The following is a 22,184-nucleotide window of genomic DNA, read 5'->3' as shown; positions in this document are numbered from 1 at the left end:
AGAATAAAATAATTTATTTTATTTTATTTTATCAATTTATTATTTTATTCTCATTCTACGTGACTTTACCGAAAGAACCAAAGAAGATGAATCATTGCAGTCATGAAAGCTTTAAATCGAAATTCTACAACTGCTTTGGCTTTAGCATGTAATACAATTGTAGCATGCACTGGTTTATTACTTTTAGGAGCTTCACTTGCATCAAGGCACTTATATACTGGTAGATGTTTTTTATCCGCATATTTGATACAAATATGAGGTTTATATAAAACTGTAGCATCCCCAAATGAAAATCACAAACCGTATGCAGCTTTCATAAAATCGTTATTTGACAACTCTTGGAATGGCTCAGCATGGTTTTGATCTCCTTTCAAAAGGTGGTTAAAGCAAAGGAGACAAAGGAGAGTCCATTGCTGCTCCTTTTGTTTATAGAAATCACCTTTCCACAAGAAATAGGTGTTCTTTAGACAGTGTTCAGCTAGTCGTGGGATATCTTTGGCTAAACCTGTGTTCAAATAATACATTTTTTTTAAATGCATGCCTATACAGGTCACTATACTTCAATAGGGTTTACCTTTGGTGCTATTTTAGTACACACAATCGACATGAAGTACAATAAGAACAATGGGCGTGCAAATGTGCATACACAATGTACGTGGATTACCATAGAAATAACACAAACGCCAATGGATACCCACAGTAATTTATATGTATTAATTAATCCCCCCCCCTACTTCGCACAAGAAGAGCACACAAATGTTGTCATCACATCTACCCCTCTCCTATTTCATCTGGATACAATCATTATACCATCTCGTCTATCTCATCATACTTCATCTCTCTCCTGTATCGCTTTGGAATACACAACTCTCCTATCTTCACTCTTCTATCCCATTCTTAATACATATTTCTTATCTCTTCGGCATATATCTCACACTATCTCATTGTGTCTCTTCTTTCTCGTGTCACTTCATCTGTATCACATTCCTGCATCTCTTCTATAACATCACTGTATCTCTCTCCTCCATTTACATCTCTTCTAGTTAATTTAATTCAAGATCTATCTTTTATCTACATCTCTCCCATATCTCCCATTGCACTCCAGCTCCTCATGTTTGCATCTCCACTCCCTCTATTCACTTAATCTCTTATCTTATGTCTGCATCACTCTTTTCATAGCTTACTGCATGTCATCTCACTACATCATCTCTAACTCTTGTTTGCGTCACTGTTCTGAATACTGTATCTCTCACCTAAATCATCTTTCTCACTGCATCTGCGTAGTCTCCTCTTAATTGAATGCATCACGTTTGTCTCTCACCTGTCTCTTGTCTCACTGCATTTATAATTTATATTTTGCAGATCATAGTTTCTTCTGTATACTATACTGTATTACATTACATATATTAAAAAAAGTTCACTATTTGCCTCTGGATCCAGCCGGAAATCTAATTGGGCATTTGGGTTTCAGCCATAAAACAAAAAGTGCTAGTCCATGCACCTCTCTAATATAGTTGTATACACGTGTATGGGACCCTTTTTGGCAGTATCAAGATGATGAAACAATTAGTTGTATACACGTGTATGGGACCCTTTTTGGCAGTATCAAGATGATGAAACAATTAGTTGTATACACGTGTATGGGACCCTTTTTGCCAGTAGCAAGATGATGAAACAATTAGTAGGCTTAACCCTTTCAGGAAATAATTTCCAAACATGAGAAAAGGTACCTATCACGAGGTCTCAAGCCTGCATTAAACACAGATGTGGTATAACATGCGAACAAATATGCTTTGATAATGTATATATTGTCCTTGAAACTGATTGGCCTACATTATACGTATGTGTTTATACGTGTGTATACGTGTGTGTGTGGTCCGGAAAAACAACCCCCTACCTCCTCGTGGTGCAGGATGGGCAACGCTGTCGTGGGCAGTGCCGTGGGGGGAGGGCCAATTCCGATTGGCCTTTCCCCTCATGGCGTTTGTAACCACCACAGCGGCCAAATAGGGGCTCTGAACGGGTGCCAGGGGCTGGTAACCCCTCCACCTTCAATGAATTACCACTAAACCACGACCACAAACAATTATAAATAAGCTTGTGCCGGAGGCCCCGGGGGGACAGGTGTCTATGACGTCTCCTGGCCAACCCCAATTTGGCAGAGCCAGGAGACTGAATCACTACCCTCGGGGCTCCTCCAGGAACAACAACAAACCACTACGTGTGGCCACGTGGAATGTTCGAACGCTCACTGCGGAGGAGAGGCTGCCACTCCTCTGTCGGGAGCTGGACCGGTACCGCCTGGATCTCTATGGTATTCAGGAGGTCCGGTGGACTGGCTCTGGCTCCTGCCACCATGAGGGGTGGACTGTCCTCTACTCGGGGCAGGAGACTGCCAAATAACAGGGTGTGGCTCTTCTTCTGAATAAAAGAATGAAGGGGGCGTGGGAGCGTGGCAGTGAGGTGTGGGAAGCTGTAAGCCCCAGGCTACTTTGGGCTCGCCTTCCCATCAACCAGAGGGTTAGGAGTGGTGGTCGTGGTTACTTATGCCCCCACTGAAGATGAACATCCGTGGAGGGATGCAGGCAAGGCCGATGAGTGAGATGCCATCTATGACCTGTCACAAGTGCTAGCTAAAGCGGCCCCTTGGGAGAGAGTCATCTTGTTGGGTGACTTCAATGCCCGAGTTGGTCATGATGCTGGCACCTGGTCTGGGGTAATTAGAAGGAATGGGCCAGATCAGCTCAATAACAACGGCAGGAGGCTGCTAGATTTTGTGCAGCCCATGGGCTTGTAATTACCAACATGCTGTTCCGGCATCGGCGCATCCACACCACATCATGGATGCATGCCGGGTCCAAGCAGGAACATCTGCTCGACTACATAGTGATGGAATCGCGGATGCGGGCCCATGTCCTTGATACCAGGATCTACCATGGAGATGATCTACCCACTGACCATTGACTTGTCATCTGTAAGATGTGCCTGACATTCTTCCACTCCGGTGGTGGGTGTACACCCAGGACCCCATTCAAATCCTTAGTGTCATGGTCTCAGCTAGCTAATGAAAGTTGCAAGTGAGAATTTCATCATCGCTTGCGGCTGGGGTTAGCATCATCCCCCACTCCTCCTGATGTCGAGGGGAAATTGGCGAGGTTTAGGACTGTGGCTAATGCAGCTGTAATGGCTGCTTTGAGTACACGGTCCAGACCTCCCCTGAGACTCTGGCTGGCAGAGGAGGTGTTCAAGCTGGCTGAGAAAAAGCGACAGGCCCACTCTCATCGGCTACAGCATCCAACTTCGAAGAATGAGGAGGCTTACCGCAGCCTTCGCTCGGAGGTTTGGAAAGCCGTGAGGCGCTGCAAGGATGGGTGGTGGTCGCGGGTCGCTGAGGAAATGGAGTCTGCCTCAGTGGCCCGCGGTCATAAATCACTCTTTAATTCCAGGAAAAAAGTAACCTGCAGCGCCACAACTATTACCATCATTAGGGGAAAGAATGGTGATCCAATCTCCGACCCCCAGGAACAGGTTTGCAGATTTTCTGAGCATTTCTGTGAGGTCCTGGGGGAGGGGAAATCCCTCACCCAGGAAAACAACGTGGGACAAAGTGGGGATGACCCTGCTGAGGCTGCGGTGCCTCAAATATTGGAAGAAGTCACCCCCTGTGAGTGGCTGGCTGAGGTGTCATCGATTGAGGAAGTACTGAAGGCAAACCAGAATCTGAGACCAGGAAAGGCACCGGGCAGAGATGATCTCCCAAGCGAAATGCTGAGGGAGAGTGGCGTTTGTGCACAGACTGCCCTACATAACATCATAACAACAGTCTGGACCACTGGACGGGTTCCACAGGATTGGAAGGATGCCCTGGTGGTCCCCTCTTTAAGAAGGGGGACCGCACAGACTGTAACAACAGAGGTATCTCACTCCTCAGTGTGCCAGGAAAGGTCCTGGCATGGATTATTCAACATCGCCTTGCTAGGCACGCTGAGGAGAGGCTTCCGGATCCCCAATGCAGTTTCAGGAAAGGGCGGTTCTGCACAGATGCCATATTTTCTCTCCGTCTGCTACAGCAGAGGTGTAGGGAATTACAACAAGACCTACATCTCTGCTTTATTGACCTGGTCAAGGTCTATGATACCATCAGTAGGCCTGGGCTCTGGGTTGTTCTTCGTGCTTTCGGAGTCCCTGACCCTCTGCTCACGATCATTAAGGACTTTCATGATGGTGAGCGGGCCCGGGAAAACTACGTGGCCGGGAGTCAGAGCCATTCCCTGTACACCTTGGGGGGCGACAGGGACGTCCTCTGGCTCCCACATTATTTAACATCTATTTTTACCACGGAGTTCGTGAAGCCTTCAATAGCTGTACCGGAGGAATTTCCATCTAGTACAGATACAATGGGAGGCTGATCGATGCCCGGGTGCGGGTCAAGGGATGGCTCCCTATTGCTCAACCATGTTATGTATGCCGATGATCTGGTAATTGCTGCTCACTCAGAGGAGGAGTTGGAGGCGCTGCTGCTGAACCTGGAGCTTGCCACCAAGAGATGGGGCCTTACCATCAGCCCCACCAAAACTAAGCACCTGCCTGGATATTTTGTACCATCGGACACTCCACCCCCACAACTCTCAATTGGTGATAGGGCAGTTGTGGAGAGAGTGGAGAGTTTCCCATACCTTGGCAGTGTGCTCATGACCGGCTACGGTTTAACAGCAGAGGTCTCACTCCGAATCAGTCGTGCGGCATTATCTTTTTATCGGTTGCGTAACGCTGTGTGGAAGCTACCTGGTCTATCGCTCCGCACGAAGCTTCAGGTCTTCTCGGCCACAGTCATTCCCTCCCTTCTCTACGCTTGCGAAACGTGGACCCCCCCTCTTCGCCGGCTAGAAACATTTAGGCTGGCCTGCCTACGATCCATCCTGGGTTTAACCAGGCTGGATTGTGTGAGGAGCTCACAAATCCTTGAAAGATGTGGACAAAGCTCCATCGGTGAGCTCCTCCGGCAGGCAAGGCTGCGTTGGCTGGGTCATATAGCCCGCATGCCCAGCTACCGCATGCCTAAACAGCTTTTGTTTGGCCGGATCGAGGGGGCTAAATGGGCGCGGCACGGGCTAGAGAAGAGATGGAGTGATGTGGTACAGGAGGATGTGGAGCTGAGTGGACTTGCCGATGACTGGTACCAGCGGTGTCAAGATCGGCCTCTGTGGAGGAGGCTCGTGAAGGACGCTACTGGGCAGTTGGAGGCAGTCGACCCTCCAACAACAACGGAGGGCGGAGGAGCGACGCTCACAACAACGAGCGGAGCGCCGGGTGGTTAAAGCACAGCAAGTTGGCACAGTAGGGGGCACAGGTGGTGCATCAGCCAGTCATCTCAGTCAGTCGACCTGAGGCATCTGGGTCTGCCCCGGAACCTCCTGCCAGCAGGCGTTCGACACTTCACGTGGCCTCAAGGTGCACATAGCCTGGCACAAACGTCATGGTGACGTCACCGCCACTTAGTGGCGAATGGCGGTTGTTGTTGTGTATATACGTGTATGTTTATACGTGTGCGTTCATACGTGTGCATTTATACGTGTGTCTATACGTGTGTGCAGATGCACATCATCATGTACCCGCCCCATCTCTCTCAGCTTGGTCAGCATCACAACGATCGTTGAATTTTGCTCCCAAAGCATTCTCCACAAGTCCTCTGTGGTCTCTGGAAGGGGCCCTTGTGTTGCGATGTAGGCCCTCTGCTGCCTGCAGGACAGGGAAACAACCATCAGAAAACCCACATAGAACAATCATTAATCTACTAATGCGAGAATAAAGCTTCTACTAGTATTACATCAGAGGCATGTCTGTTGACAGAGTTGATCAAAAAGTTAGCATTACAACTGCGTATGTTTCTGCGGTTGTGCTGTATGGCTCTCCGATGCGTATTCAGGTTGTAAAGCGTGTTGATTGGAATGATGTCTGACATTAAGCTCAATGTGCTGGAAAGTTATTTCAAGAACTGAATTCAGTTACGTTAGCATTTCTATCAGAGAGGTGTATCAATCGTATGCAACGTGGAACACGGATTTCATGATCATCCTCCATGTTAGCGAGATGTTAACTGCCTCGCGTGGTATACAGGAGGTCGTGGGTTCAATCCCGACCGTGACGCCTGTATATTAGGAGTTTTGCATGTTCTCCCCGTGGTTGTAACATAATCCACTTTGTTGAGCTATCAATTTTGGCCAGGTCACTTCTGAAAAAGAGCTATACAACTCAGTGGGGCTTACCTGGTAAAATAAAAACAAAATTTAGTAGGTTTTTTTCAGATCTGAACAAAATTTTGTTTGTGGCTTTTCCTCATTCACAGTTACATCACTGTGTCTAATGGTGTGAGCGGTGTCGTCGTGCTTGTGCGTGCGAGCGGGAGACCGGTATCCATCGATGTAGCTGGCGTTGATGTAGTCAGATCCCTGGGTGCCCCGGATTGCCTGCAGCGCCACCCGGCTGCTGTCAGGCGGGATCACTGTGAGCAGGCGATTCTTGAGCTTGTTGCACGGCAGCGCCCCCGACGGCGCTGTGCTCACCCGCAGCTTCGACATCTGCAGGCGCTGGACAGGTGAAACAAAAGGTGGGACAAGGGGAGCATGTAGGTGAAGGGAGACAGAAGACGGGGGAGGGAGAAATGAGGAGAGGAAAACGGAGAAATGAGGAGGAAAGAGAAGGAAGATATATAACATTATTTATGCATGTAAGTGTACATCTTGCATACACGTGTACAGCATGTACATTCCCATACACTTGTGTGTGTATATGTTTATCACCTTTTTGGGGAGTGGCAGTTTTGCGGTTAGCATGCTGTGCTATGAACCTGGAGGGCCAAGTTCGATTCCCGCTCACGGCCAATACCAGTGATTAATATTTTAACCTGTCCTGGGCCTCCCCGAGGTCGACTTCGCCTCAAATGAGTACCTGGTGCAATGTGTTAACATGGCCACTTGGGAGACAAAGGCAGCCAGGCATGGTGCTGGCCACAGACCCCCTGGTGTACCGTGAAGGCCTTCATATGTGCTACTTGCTAACAGCACTTGCCCCAACAGTCTGCTACAGGTTATATGGGAGATCTTTATCTTTATCATCTGGGCAGTTCCAATGATTTTGGATGTACATTTCAGATGCAAAAATATGTGGCTCATCTTAAGTATAATCAACAAGTGTTTTTTGTTATTACTTGGGCATGCCAATCAAGACTGATATTCAGATAGAAATAATTTGTCTACCATTCTTTATAAACGAGAAATTCTCATAAAAATACCACAGTGGTGACAATACTCAGACCAAATTATTTTTTACATCCACGCCGGGATGGTGATGGTGCATTCATTGCCATGTACGTGTCATTCAATATCTATGCCAAATGTTTTAAAAACATAATTACCTTAAAAATACTACCCAATATGCATTGACATAGTATTTTTGGCATGACGTGGGGGGCCCTTGTAGACACAGGACGTGAGCCTCTCCTGCCACATGGGGGCCCCTTCAGCCCATAGCCCCTGGTGCAGCTGCACGACCTGCACTCTTGACAGCCAAGCTACACCACTGCCAATGTGCAAATCACCACGATGACTTTGAAACGTTGAGGGTGAGGCTGAGCGAGCTGTGGAGCTGCCCACCTGGAACTCGAGGTGGAGCCCTGTGGTGCGTGGCTCCGTGTGCGAGACGCTCTGGCTCAGCCGCTGAAGGTGAGCGTGCAGGGAGCGGGCGGGCGTCTCCGTGCAACCACTCGACACCGCCTCCACCAGCGCCGTGTGCACAAACGCATACTGCTCCTCCGTCTGCACCATGTAGTTACGCTGGGCTCGCATGCAAGTCACCTGCACATGCAAGCATGCAAACAAACACACACGTACCGACAAATAAGACAAAGATCCCCCCGTATAGCCTCTAACAAACTATTGAGGGAGGTGCTGTTTGCGAGTACTTAAGAAGGGCGGCATGGCACACGAGGGGGTGGCTGGTCAACACTATACCCAACCGCTTTTGTCTCCCCAGTGCTGATGTTTACACACAGCACCAGGTATTCATTTAAGACTGAATCGACCTAGGGGAGGCACCCGACCGGTCAAGATATGTCACCGGTGCTGGCTGTGAGCAGGAAATGAACTTGGGTCACTGGGTTCGTAGCACGGTGCGTTAACCACTATGCTACCTCTCCCCACAACGTACAGAATACACACGTACACCTACATGCACATATACCTCTAAATACAAACTAACGGTGATACATCCTTATAGACCGTTGGAGCAAGTGCTGTGAGTGCTTATTAAGGTCCACGTGACGCACAAGATGGTGGTGTGGCTAGCGCCAAGCCTGGCCACCTTTGTCTCCCCAGTATTAAGGCTGAGCAAATTTACGAGAGGCCCAGGACCGGCTCTTATATCACGAGCCACTGAAGCTAGCCGCAGCTGTAAACTAAACTCGGGTCACTGGGTTCATAGCATGGTGCACTATCCACTCTCCACACATATATCTCGATATATATACACACACACACACCCAAGTTTCAAGCTCAAGGGGTCGTCACAGTTATTGCTGTTGATTTTGCAAGTCTACACCCATCCTCCAACAGCAGACCCCAACATATGGTGTTAGTCCTTCCCTTTGGTCGCTGATCATCGGATGCCACCCGAATGCCTGTCTGTTGTTAAACTGCCCTCCTCCATCACGTACATGCACCCCGCCCATCGCAACCTCTTATTCGCAATTGTGTGCAACATTTACCTGTCATGTCCTATTCTGAATTTCCAAGTTGATTACCCACTCATGCCAAGAAATTCCTAGAATACCAGACAAAGCACTTGTGCTAAAATGGCAGATTTTTTTTGTATAGTTATTTGTTATAAGTCCAGCAGGAACACAGACGTTATGCCTCCGTTGTAGTTGCGTTTATGTTGTGCTAATATTGTAGTTGTGCTATAGTTGAATTGTAGATGTGTTGTAGTTTGTATTGTTTAGTTATGCTGTAGTTGTGCTGTACATCTGTTGTAGTTGTGCCGTAGATAGTCGTGCTGTAGTCATGCTGTAGTCACACTGCACTCATGCTGTAGCTCTGCTGTAGTCGTGCTGTAGATCTGCTGTAGTTGTGCTGTAGTCGTGTTGTGGTTGTGCTGGAGAACTGCTGTAGCCATGCTGTAGTCGTGCTGTGGATCTGCTGTAGTTGTGCTGTAGTCGTGTTGTGGTTGTGCTGGAGAACTGCTGTAGCCATGCTGTAGTCGTGCTGTAGATCTGCTGTAGTTGTGCTGTAGTCGTGTTGTGGTTGTGCTGGAGAACTGCTGTAGCCATGCTGTAGTCGTGCTGTGGATCTGCTGTAATTTGTGCTGTAGTCGTGTTGTTGCTGTACCTGTCCATACACATCGACCGTGTGTTCGTGCTTCACCCTCTCGAGCGCAGCGTCGATGACGATGAGGCAGCCCGTGCGACCCACACCCGCACTGTGGAACATGCAGCGCAGGGTCAGAGAGGTCAGGGGTCACCAGGGCTCAGGGACAGCAAAGCGGCAAATGGAGAAGAGGTCGAGAGGATTAAATGAGAGATCAAGCGGGAGAAGTCAGGGAGTAAGCAGTGAAGGTGTGAAAGGTCAGCAGCTGAGTGATCTGGGGTTAGAGGATTGCGTGTTTGCTGCTTGCAACTGTTGCTTTATGACCGTTACTGTGTGATTTTTGTATGGTTGTGTCCATTTGACATGACTGTGTGGCAGTACGGCCCATTAGCATCATCCTTCTGGGATTGATAAAATGAGTAGCACTGCTGTGTGGGAAGTCAACAGTGGTTGTGCTTTCAAAATACTGAACCCGTCATTATAATGGGAAACTTTCAACACTGGCTCAAGGCCAGTAACAGAGATGAGCTCTGCCCTATGCTTATTTGTCCAGGGAGACTTTGTTGTATGACTGTTGCATGATTATTATTGTATGATATCACTGTGTTGTATTACTGTAGCTCTGGTGTTGTTGTAATGTTGTCAGGGCTAACTCAACACAAAGTGGGGCCCTGTGCAGATGGGGAAAGAGTGCCCCCCTTGACACAGGTATAGAGACGTGCAGAAAGAGAGACGTTGAAACAGCCATAGACATACACAGAGTGAGTGCATGCAATACACTTTTGGATTTATATACCATATAAATTATCGTCACATCTCACTAAGCACGAAAACAGTGGGATGTGCACCATGGGGACAATGAATAGGTAAATACTGTATGGCTTTTTTTTTACATGAAAACAATGATAAAGAAAAAAACATGCGTTTAGACAGTCACAGAAAGATACATTGAAGGACAGAGACAAACATAGAGACACTGAGTGAGACACTGAGTAAGACACAGAGAGACAAACAGAACATTTTGGAGGCCCCCTATAAAACGAGAAGGTCCTATGCACATGTGTAAATGGCCACGGACGGCTGTTGGACAGTGCTTGTTGTTGAAGTAGCATTGTTGTTCTGTGATTAACGTGTTTTGTTGTTGTGTAACTGTTATTCTTTTGTTGCAGTGATTGTTGTTGAGCTATTGTCATTGTATTTCGATTTAAAGCTTTCGTGACTGCAATGATTCATCTTCTTTGGTTCTTTCGGTAAAGTCACGTAGAATGAGAATAAAATAATAAATTGATAAAATAAAATAACACAATAATATTATCACGACGTTTCGGCCACAACACAAGCGGCCTTCATCAGGTCTCGTCCCTTCACCTGATGAAGGCCGCTTGTGTTGTGGCCGAAACGTCGTGAGAATATTATTGTGTTATTTTATTTTATCAATTTATTATTTTATTCTCATTCTACGTGACTTTACCGAAAGAACCAAAGAAGACTATTGTCATTGTGTTGCGGTTTGGTGATTGCTATTGGGTTATTGTGTTGTTGTGACTGTGAATGTTGTGGGAATGTTTTGTTGTTGTGGTATGATTGTTGCTGTGTTGTTGTCATTGTGACTGTCGCATTAAATTATTACAAAACTATTTAAATGTTACCAGGTAAGGTCCACTGATCTATATAGCTCTTTTTCAGAAAGCGACCTGGCCACAAATGATAGCTCAACGAAGTGGCTCATCATGTGGAAATTTATAGCCAGCAAATTCTCTAAACACATGTTTCTAAATGTGGAGGGAAAACCCGGAGGACACGGGGATAGACATACAAACTCCAAATACACATGCCTCAGGGATGGGATCGAACCCACGACCTCCTGTATACTAGGCAAGGCATCTTGCCACCGTGGCACACCACATCATGCTGTTGTATGATTGTCGCATTGTTGTATCGTGGTGGTGTTATTGTTGTATCTTGGTGTTGTATATTGTATCGACGTGGTGTTGTTGTTGTGATCGCTGCCTGCAGTGCACGATGAGGGGGCCCCCGTCAGCGGAGCTCCCCCAAGCGGCGCGCACGCGGCGCAGGAAAGCGAGCACGGGGGTCGGGAACTCGGGAACGCCGTGGTCCGGCCACGCCGTGAACTGAAATTGCCGCACGTCCCGGCGCTCCGTACAGCCAGACTACAACAACAAAAATTACACGATAACCATTATGTAACAACCATACAATTGCAAAACCAAACAACATCCCAGATCTGTAGCCTTGAGAGTCAAGGGGAAGTGGGGTGTATGTGCAAATCATTTGGTTTTAGTAAAAACTGGATCAGGGGTTTCTAACTCGCCATCACCATTAAGGTCTTGACCATTCCCTCACCAGAGATCGAATTCTCCTCACTGCCAACATCAGTGATGAATATCAGAACCAGTCCTGGGTCTCACCTAGGTTGGTGTGGATCGGCCTTACCTAGGCCTTAAATGAGTACCTGGTGCGGTATGTAAAACATGACCACTGGTGAGACAAAGGTGGCCGGGTGTAAAGCTGGTCACATCACCCCCTCGAGCACCCTGTTTGACCTTTGTAGGTGCTTGTTAGCAGTACTTGCCTCCAAAGTCTGTTAAGGCTATAGGGGGATCTTTATCGTTGTACACTCATGTGTGTATATGCGTGCATACCCGCGTGAGAGTGAAGGAGCGTGTGCTGTATGTTGCCAGCTCCACTGTGTCCGTGAGTGTGACTTGCACGAGCCCATATGACTCGGAGCCCCGGTTGGGCCAATACTGATCACACTTCACCTGCACAGGGAGAATGGAGAGACATACATCGAAATGTACAAGGGAGTTGAATGAAGACACAGGTATATAAGCATTATACAACTGTGTAGATACAAAAGTTGTAATTTGCCTATTTATGTACGTATAGAATGAGTGTACATAGTATGTACATGTGTGTGTATTAGAGTACATATGCCACATGTGCCATGCCGGCCTTCAACAGTCTCTTAAGGCTATACGGGGGATCTTTGTCTTGGTATGCCACGACATCAAACCAAATGGGAAAAATCCGAGGAAGCATAGACCTCCCATTGCAACAAGCCATGCTCAACGAACTCATCTGAGATTGGGCAATATGGGATCACCGCACGAGACGACTGGATGAAGCAGGCTCAACTGAAGACCGCTAGCGAACACCGTGGAGTTCTGCCGAGGTTCCCAATAAAAGCCTCATCGAGGGCCCCACCACTGCTCCACGTGGCTTTGATTTGATAAGAACACTGTGGTGGCTCCCATCATCAACTGCTTCAGAAGAGCAACTGGTCGTTGCTGTGCACACCTCTTCCACCAGTGGGACATTATAGGAGACCCACAGTGTGACTGCGGCCACTCGAGCCAACCAATGGATCATATCGCCAACAACTGCATTCTACATCTACTCTCTGACGGACCGATCAGTATTGGTCATGCTACTCCAGAAGCCATCACTTGGCTCACAAACTTAAAGCCGAACGTATAATTGACACATTTGCCATACTCTAGAAGAAGGGTACATAGTTACAGGTTAAATTGATAATAGCTGGCTTTTTTGTCACTGAAAGGAAATATCTTGAAGTGTTCGCTGACTGATCTTCAGGAATTAGAGATAAATAAAGAGAGAGGTATATATCCTGGAGAGAAACGTTAAGTTTGGGTGGTGAGTGACTGCTGATCAGCCAATTGAATGAAGTACGTGTTGTATATATGAACTTCCAAATAAACGGAAGTCAAAATCGTAATTAATGAATTTATTTTTGGCGACTCCGTCCCATCACGCACATAAATGCTGCGACCCACCAAGAGCGGATCATTTAGTTGTCATGTCGCCCAAGCGCAATGCGGACGAATGCGCAGAAGAAACAAAACTTTTCAACTTTGATTAGCGCATCGTGTAGAGCTCGTCGAGAGGAAAAGATTGCCTATCGTTCGCAATCAACAGACATAAAATTACGTCACAACACAGTTTATGTGAGAGCCGGGGGCTTATGGGACCCTGGGGTCCCGCCGTAAGGTTCATATGTGGAAATACAGTGTGATAGTGCTATACCACAGCATTTAATGAGGTTGTGGACGTTAGCATAGTATATGCCATTGCAGCAGTATACATGCTGCAATGGCATATATGGGTATGCCTGTGTGCCAAGTGTCGGTGACGGTTCTCTGTGGCTGAATTGGCACCTGGCTACTGGCATCTAAGGGTGCCACAGTGACGAGATATTAACTGCCTCGCCTGGTATATGGGAGGTCGTGGGTTCGATCACAACCCTGACACCTGTATATTTGGAGTTTGCGTGTTCTCCCCGTGGTGGTGGTGAGTTTTTTTCTGGGTCCTCCGGTTTTTCCCTCCACATTTAGAAACACGCGTTTAGAGTATTTGGCTGTTAGAAATTTCCACATCATAAGCTACTTCGTTGAGCTATCATTTGTGGCCAGGTCTCGTCTGAAAAAGAGATACATAGCTCAGCGAGCCTTATCTGCTAAAATATATATATTTTTAATAGGTTATTTTAATAGATACCCGTGCACGCTCCTCCAGCTTTGTCATCATGACGATGGTGGAGCTCCGCTGCTCCCACACCATCCTCCAGAAGTCCGCGACCGTGTCCGCGAGGGGACCCTGTGATGCTATGTATGCGTTGTGCCTCCGGTAGCCGTCAATGTAATTGGCGTTGATGTAGTCACTGCCTGGGACACCTGTGAGCGTGTGCGTTGACGGAGGTGGTGGCAAAAGAGCGGTTGTCAGTAGCGGCATTACCGGCAGCAGGAACAATCCGCATCATCAGCCATGGTGGAATAAGCAACAATAACAACACTCACTCAGAAACTATTATCATTATCGTGTTTTTTTGTTTGTTGTGGTTGCACCCGATTCAAGAGTCGAATGACTCACAGGGCTATACCAAAATAAATAAACTGAAAAAAACTGAAAAATTAAAATCATGAGCAGTATCACCATTAACCTCAATGTCAATTGGAGCCAAAGCAGCTTCAACAGTAACTAAAACAAAATGTTATCAATAGCAACAGTAGTAGCATCAGCATCACCATCATTATTGTAATCAACATGCCATCATCATCACCACCATCATCATCCTCATTAACATTGGTACCACAAATGAAAAATTTATTATTATCATCAATATCAGCAACAGCAGTATCAACACTAAGCTCATTTTCATTGCCATAAACACAATCATCAATCATTCACAGCACAAGCAACAAAACACACCAACTTTACTGTTACATCAAAAGCTAACGAGTGAATTATTGAGAGAATACGTGGGGGTGAGTGTGCACGTTGCAGTGTACCAGTGTGTGTGCGCGTGCGCGTGCGTGTTAGTAAGATGGTGTTGGCGAATAGTGGGTGAGTGATTGCGCGAGCTTGTCACCGTCAATGGTGTGCAAAATGACGCGCGAGTGGTCGTAGGCGACCACGTTCGCGTATCGGTTCTTATGTTTGTTGATCTCCAAGTTGGAGTGGTCCCACGTAAACTGCTGACCTGGGTCTATAGACTAAAGATACAAGAACACATATGTATGCATATATAAAGACAGAGACACACACACACATTTTTCGATTTGAAGCTTTCGTGACTGCAAGGATTCATTTTCTTTGGTTCTTTCGGTAAGGTCACGTAGAATGAGAATAAAATAATAAAATAACACAATCAAATTCTCACGACGTTTCGGCCACAACATTGAAGCTCTGTCGTCCCGACAGGTCTGTACCTTTCACCTGAAGACGGCCGCTTGCGTTGTGGCCGAAACGTAGTGAGAATTTTATTGTGTTATTTTATTATTTTATTCTTATTCTACGTGACCTTACCGAAAGAACCAAAGAAGACACACACACATATTCATGCAAATTCTGATACGAAGAAAACCACATAAATACGACACACACAAACATCTAACCTATGCCAATTGCATTTAGGTTTTCTGGCCATGATCTCACCGAGAACACAGGGGTGGTTATCATTAACATATTAGAGTTCAGCAGTACTCTTGCGTTGTGTCTCACATGCTTACCACTGCACACAAAAGTTCGAACCCGACCCCGCCACCTGTATATTTGGAGTTTGCATGTTCTCCCGGTGGTCGCGTGCATTATTCTTTGGGGTCCTCCGGTTTTTCCCTCCACATTTATAAACATGCATTCCGAGTATTTGGCTGCTATACATTTCCATGTGATTATCCACTTCGTTGAGCTCTCATTTGTGGCCAGGTCGCTTTGAAAAAGAGCTGTATAGCTCGGTGGAGCCTTACCTGATCAAGTAAAAAATAATTTGGTAGAGGTTTTTCTTTTCTATATATACTTTTGTCTGAATAAGTTCACACCTATGTATAAAGGATATACTATACATGTATATATGTATGTATTAACGTGTGAATTGTGTGCAGCATGCACAATTTGCAGCATGTACAGTGTGTGTGTGTGTGTGCAGGATGCATAGGTCCACTCAACCTTAAATGAGCTATATAAGTTAGTAAGCATTATCTGGTAAAATATAAATAGTTTAATTTTATAGTTTAGTTGAAGAGGGCTTACAGGAAATAACGATAGTCCACGGTGGCGCCTGTTTAATCATATGCCACCAGGACCCATAACATGATCCACCAGGTCACAAGCCCACTGATAGAGCACGCCTCACCCTCGCCATCTCTCAGCGCCTCCGATGCGGCTCTGCAAGTTAAAATTCACGTGCCCGCATGTGTTCCCGTTGGAAGCGGAGCAGCCTAACGTACAGCCCATCTGCTCAAAGCCTATGGCGACCCAGTGTCACCCATGCCGCTATTACACAATCCGAGTCACATCTATGTTGCACCAACGCCATCCCCACATACTAGAGGACACGATCATATTAACGATTTATCACAAACATAACCACACCTATTACACTTACATAGCATCTAAATGTAAACACACGCAAAACGTGCATACACAGAGACACACACACGACACATATACACACAAATATATACAAATATTCTCTGTATATCCGTGTAGAATCTTGGGGCAATTTCTGTTAACGAACACCGATTAAGCACATATACGTAGATACAGGCACATAAACTATATATACAGTATAATTATGGTTGTAAGTGCTATGCATTATTACATCCAGATGAAATATTAAGCGATCACATAATTGGTTAATGTTTTGGTCAGTGCTAGAATTAGTCAGAGTTATAGGCAGTAGAGTATTATGGTTCAGACTTTGTGTTAAATGCTTGCGCTATTGTTAGGGCCAGTGCTCGTGTGAGAGGGCTAGTGTCAGGAGTGTCAGTGCCATTGCTAGCTTTAAGGTAGATCTAGTGTTCGGGTCAGCATCGGAGTCGAGTCAGTCAGTTAGTCAAAGTTTTATAGACCAGTGATATCTCCTCCTCACCTCATACTCCTGTGAGAAGAGCATGTTGTCATTGGCCTTCAGTCGCTCCACGTGACCCGCAAATTCTGACACTGGGATAGGCGGATGCATCTCCATGCCTGGCACAGGGCCCCAGCAGAAGAGAAAAATCCTCCATTCATGCAAATGCTCTTTTAAAATCTGTACACGAATCTCTTTATTATATATATACAAACATTAAAAGCCTAAATGCCAGTCAATTACAAGCATCTATTTTGACAGGGAATTCAAATCTACGGAGAAATGCATGCACGGACAGTTGCACACTTGCAAACCCACGTCATTGCATTTGCTGCTTGTTGCAGAGGTTCACAGTTTGAATCTAGCGGCTGTCCTACTCGTTAGTGGTTGTAATCATCAGAATCATATCCCCAATGTAATTCGCAAGAGTCGGCCATTGCGAGGCCGGCATCAGGGTCCAAAAATCACCGGCAAATTACTCATGTGCAAATTACTCATGTGCAAATTATTCATGTACAAATTACTCATGTGCAAATGCACATAACATTCATTGCCCTAGACTGGCAGATTTATGGTCAAGGTAACTCTTGAAAAAAATACTACCCTGGTCTTTTGAGTTTTCACCTGGTTAAACAAGTGAAACTTGAAATAAAAATGGACATCATTCACCATTGATGTTGATTCCGAATCGAAATCAGGTGACTGGGTTTGTAGGGCAGTGCCAAACTCTGTTCTAACACACATCCCCTGCCACCAAATCATAAACCTTCAACTATATGCAAAAAATGAGCATCTTTCTCCATGCAAAAGGGCTCCTCATCTTATTCTGAACAGTTAGTTTGCCTGTAAATGGATGTGGATCTATATATTGCGAATGGCATGAATCTAAATCCAGATTAATCAAATTCAAATCTGCAGACCTGAATATAATTAACCCATCAGAACCAACATTCAGGAGGTGGAGAAGCAAAACTCAGAACAATGAGAAGTGCATCGAGTTAATAAAACACAAGTGAGTTGGCATAGTAGGATGTACGAGTAGTACATGTGCTCGTCACTCAGGTCAGCCAACCCATAATACCACGGTCTACCCCGTAACCAGCTCGCAATCCTCTGCCACTCCACAAGGCCTCACAGTTGTCCTACGGTGTCACAGGCGCTGTGTTATCATCACTACCGCTTAGTGGTGTGTGGCGCCTAGTATGTTTGTACATATGTACTCGTACACAAGTATTACGTGTGTACAATTGCGTGTACCGTACCAGGGGTCTGGTGGTTAAGCCGACGCATTTGAACTGGGTCGGCACTGCCGCTGTGCCCTGTGTCTTTGCTGGGTGCCGGGAGGCAGCCTTTAACCTCAGCCTCCCGCTTAGACCTGGAACAAGTCACAGATTGTCATATTAGTATCCCTAGATTATATAAGCAGTGCCACATTAAATGCATTTGAATTGCTAGTCTGCATAAGCAATGGGATCAATAATAATTGTAATTGCTAGGCTGCATAATCCATTAATTGTTGTGCTTACAGTTGAAGTTATAGTCTTTCAAATCAAATTACAATAGATGTATAAAAACGTGATGAATACCACTGGATTGCTACTGTAGATACTGTGTAAAGGTAGTTACATTGATAGCCAAGATAAGCATTCTTCAAGTGTAGTTCGAACCAATAGACCAAACAAGGGCTATACATTTCTCGTTGCGTATGTTGGTTAGAGTGGAAAAGTGGATGTTGAACTGCAAGTGACATGACCACTGAGTTGGTAGAAAAGACAACGGAATGCTTTACATAGCTGAATTTTCTAGACGGTAGAGAGGTAAGCTGTGCTGCCTAAATTAATAAGCGAATGATATGACTTAAATTGGACCGGTGTAAGAAATATTTAAAATAAATGTGAAACTTCAGTAAGTGAGCTGCATGCTAGAACATAAATGGTCAGTTGAATTGCTTGATCAAATCCAGCGATGCAACGACCAAATTTCTAGATCCAGATAAGCAGTGTGTTGATTTAACTGCATTGATAGACCAGGTAGGGAAGTGGTAATTTGATGACAGTTGAATTTTCAGAGTAGATAGATGTGAAGGGGTTACCTGTCCGGCTTGCTGAAAGCAAAGAAAGACATAGACGCATAGTCAGACAGAACTGCTTGCTATGGTGATGATTGTACAAATGTGGGTGATGGTGATTTCCATATACAGGGAGAAAATACAAATGGAGATGCTGTTGGTGATGGTAGTGGTGCTAATAATTAAGATAGGAATTAAGCGATAACGGTGACTATTGTGATAATTTTGATGACGATGATGATCAAAATGAGGTTTATGGTGATTATAACAATGGTGTTGTGATGAGGAATGATAAGAGTGATAATTGTGGTGGTGATATTGATGTCACCTCCTGTAAGGATAATGGCGATGACGATGTCAATTCTGATGGTGGTAGGGGTGATAATGGTGAGGGTGTGATAATGACCATGGTGTTGACCAGCAATGATTGATGATGATGGTGGTGTATTTATTACAATGACAACGGTCATGTCACCTCTTGTAGAGAAGGATGGCGATGACGATGACAATTATGATGATGGTCGCTAGTACGGGTCCTACCACCCATACAAGACCCTCGTCCTCGCCAATCACAGGCTGTGCCTCCAGAAGAACAGGTGGAGAGCACGGACTGCTCACATACACGCTCTGTACACACACGCAGGGGTGGAGCCAGGGGGGGTGACAGGGGTGACAGGGGTGACATTCTGCGTATAAGTGTACGACACTCGGTCTGGCGGACTCCGTGCAACTGCATTGTCAGTGTGTCGCCAACCGATGGCGTCTAGTGCGACAGCCTGACTCTAATCATTCTTGAAATTAAAATTTGTTGAATGTCACCCCGGCCTGAAATCCTGGATCCGCCCCTGCACACACACACATACAAATGCAGAAATATACTTAATAGTATAAAACATATACTTAAATTCATATATATGCCCCGACAATTTATCAACATGTAAAAGTATACCAAATGTATGAATAAATTAACATCGAAATTATGGCAAAATATACTCCCAACATCGTGATGTGAGCGACAAATACAAAGGTATGTAACAATAACAGACTTTAGATGATTGGTTAAGTTGGTATTGTGAGTGAGGAACGAAATGTCTCCTAGAGATCGAAGCCAGCAAAGAGATGTAGCTCATGGACCCTTTTTCAAAAAGAATGGACCATAAGAAATGGACATGGGAGGAGCCCAAATAGAGAAGTCTGAAATTTAATTGACATGATTTTCAAGGATAAACCCCAGATAGTCAGAGGTGTTTCCATCTTCAGAAAAGCGATTAACAAGGAACACTTCAACACTGTGAACAAGAAGAGTAAAACTAATTACAGGAAAAAAAACAAGCTCGTTAATGTATAAAATCTAGTTCAGGCGGTATTAGAGTTTATACTGATTAATCAACAGATTCACATCCCTCAAGAAGCAAAACTATTCAATGGATGTAACACCGATGAATTAATGAAATTACTAATATTGTACTGGGCTGTGTATTGAATGTGGTGAGCAAAGTAAAAAGAAAACAGGCAATCTGCAACTATGAAAAGCATGTTTTGAAAATAAAGTATAGAAATGCCAAACAAAACAGTGGATACACAGAGCTATGTAAAACCATGAGGAAAATAAATTAGAACATCCAACACAAACATGATTGAAAATGCCATGACGAGCAGTGGGAGCATGAAAGCAGCCAAGAGGTTGATGTTTGGAAAATCACAAAGAGGAGCCCTTAGAGACCAATACAGAACAATAATGCACAGAGACAGAATCATAAAACAATTGAGACAGCAGCACATTCACTCACTTCTGGTTAACGCAGACTTGATTCCTTGCAAAAGGTATATATTTGGTGTTTGAACATCTTAACACCTGTTTTATTAAAAACCTATTTTTAATCATCACAACAGCCAACTTTGCCACTAAACGACATTCTTCTCCTCGCCACAACCCTTGTGACAGGAGGCTATGTGCAATGTGAGGCCACGTGAATCACAATCACAATCTCACACACATGCCCACATACATAAAGATGAGACACTCCTATAGCCTTTAACAGACTGCTGGGGAATGACTTGTTAGCAAAGACCTATGAAGGCCAAATGGCACATGAGGGGATGTTGTGGCTCAAACCATGCCCAGCCTCCTCAGTCTTCCGAGTGGTGATGTTTAGACACTGCACTAGATACTCACAAAGCTGGGTCAACCTCGGGGAGGCCCAGGACTGGTTCAGACATGTCACCGATATTGGCTGTGAGCAGGATTTGAACTCGGGTTGCTGGGTTCATAATGCAGCATGCTAACGACTCCACTACCGCTCCCCACATGCCAAAGGTCCCATATTTTATCTTTAACAGACTGTTGGGACAAGTGCTACTAGCAAGCACCTATGAAGGCCGGCATTACACACGAGGGGGTGGGTGGCCAACATCACACCCGGCTGCCTTTGTTTCCCTTGTGGCCATGTTTACACACTACTTCAGGTACTAATTTGAGGCTGAGTCGACTTAGGGGAGGCCCAAGACCAGATAATCATCACTGGTGTTGGCCATGAGCGGGCATTGAACCAGTGCGCCACCACTCCATTTCCAGAGTACAACAACCGCCATTCGCCACTAAGTGGCGGTGACATCACCACGACGCTTGTGCCAGGCCATGTGCACCTTGAGGCCACGTGAAGTGTCGAACGCCCACTGGTAGGAGGTCACGGGGCAGACCCAGGTGCCACGGGTTGACTGACCTACCTCCTCGCGGTGCCAGACGGGCAACGCTGTCGTGGACAGTGCTGTGGGGGGGTGGGCCAATTCCGATTGGCCTCTCACCTCATGGCGTCTGTGACCACCACAGTGGCTAAATGGGGGCTCTGGACGGGTGCGAGGGGCTGGTAACCCCTCCACCTTCAATTAATTACCACTAAACCACGACTAAAATATTCCAGAGTACACACGCATTGACACACGCACATGCTTGCATGGACATGCGCGTGTGTATGTATGTTTAACTTGTTTCGCACCGTAAAAGCCAAGCGTGCTGATCGGAGGTGCGGGCGAAGGACAACAAACTAAACACAAAAAGCAGTTCTAAAGAGACAAGTTTTTCATCCATTGGCTTCCTAATATCGGAAGAGCGTGTGTACACACCGCCTGCTGTGCAGGTGCGTGCAGCAGCGCCAGCACGCACACTCGGTAAGCGAGCCCTGGCTGCAGACGCCGACTGTGCCCGTCTCCAATCGGGAACGTGGGCGGGAGATGCTCCAACCGCGCCACCACAAATGGCCGCTGGAGCCGCTCCATGTGCGCCGCCACGAACTGGTGCTCGCTGGCACGCAGAGACATCCGCTGCAGCCGCGTGAGATGCAGGCTGGTTGCCTCCATGTCCAGGATC

The 22,184-nt window shown here is 46.0% G+C and overlaps 1 protein-coding gene across 5 annotated transcripts in view; it reads right to left on the bottom strand.

Annotated features, from left to right (window-relative positions):
• LOC116938735 (receptor-type tyrosine-protein phosphatase S-like) overlaps positions 1–22,184 on the bottom strand; it is a 246,293-nt gene that overhangs the window by 9,565 nt on the left and 214,544 nt on the right. For 4 of the 5 annotated variants that reach the window (XM_032946294.2, XM_032946285.2, XM_032946305.2 and 1 more), the window contains 13 exons: positions 21,941–22,183; positions 19,293–19,444; positions 18,842–18,853; positions 18,012–18,124; positions 16,771–16,868; positions 14,770–14,893; positions 13,899–14,074; positions 12,023–12,142; positions 11,370–11,530; positions 9,381–9,471; positions 7,653–7,853; positions 6,409–6,587; positions 5,613–5,739 (listed from right to left, as the gene is read on the bottom strand). In XM_032946294.2, the coding sequence (XP_032802185.2) occupies positions 5,613–5,739; positions 6,409–6,587; positions 7,653–7,853; positions 9,381–9,471; positions 11,370–11,530; positions 12,023–12,142; positions 13,899–14,074; positions 14,770–14,893; positions 16,771–16,868; positions 18,012–18,124; positions 18,842–18,853; positions 19,293–19,444; positions 21,941–22,183 (1,797 nt within the window). The remainder of the gene's footprint in view (positions 1–5,612; positions 5,740–6,408; positions 6,588–7,652; positions 7,854–9,380; positions 9,472–11,369; positions 11,531–12,022; positions 12,143–13,898; positions 14,075–14,769; positions 14,894–16,770; positions 16,869–18,011; positions 18,125–18,841; positions 18,854–19,292; positions 19,445–21,940; position 22,184) is intronic. The other variant, XM_032946325.2, reaches the window with a different exon arrangement.

The sequence above is a fragment of the Petromyzon marinus genome, chromosome 1, assembly GCF_048934315.1.
Source record: "Petromyzon marinus isolate PM22_M1 ecotype Great Lakes invasive population chromosome 1, UKy_Petmar_22M1.pri1.0, whole genome shotgun sequence".
NCBI classification, from domain to species: domain Eukaryota; kingdom Metazoa; phylum Chordata; class Hyperoartia; order Petromyzontiformes; family Petromyzontidae; genus Petromyzon; species Petromyzon marinus.
The sequence above is the reverse complement of the archived record's forward strand: the minus strand, read 5'-3'. Positions and strand labels throughout refer to the sequence as shown.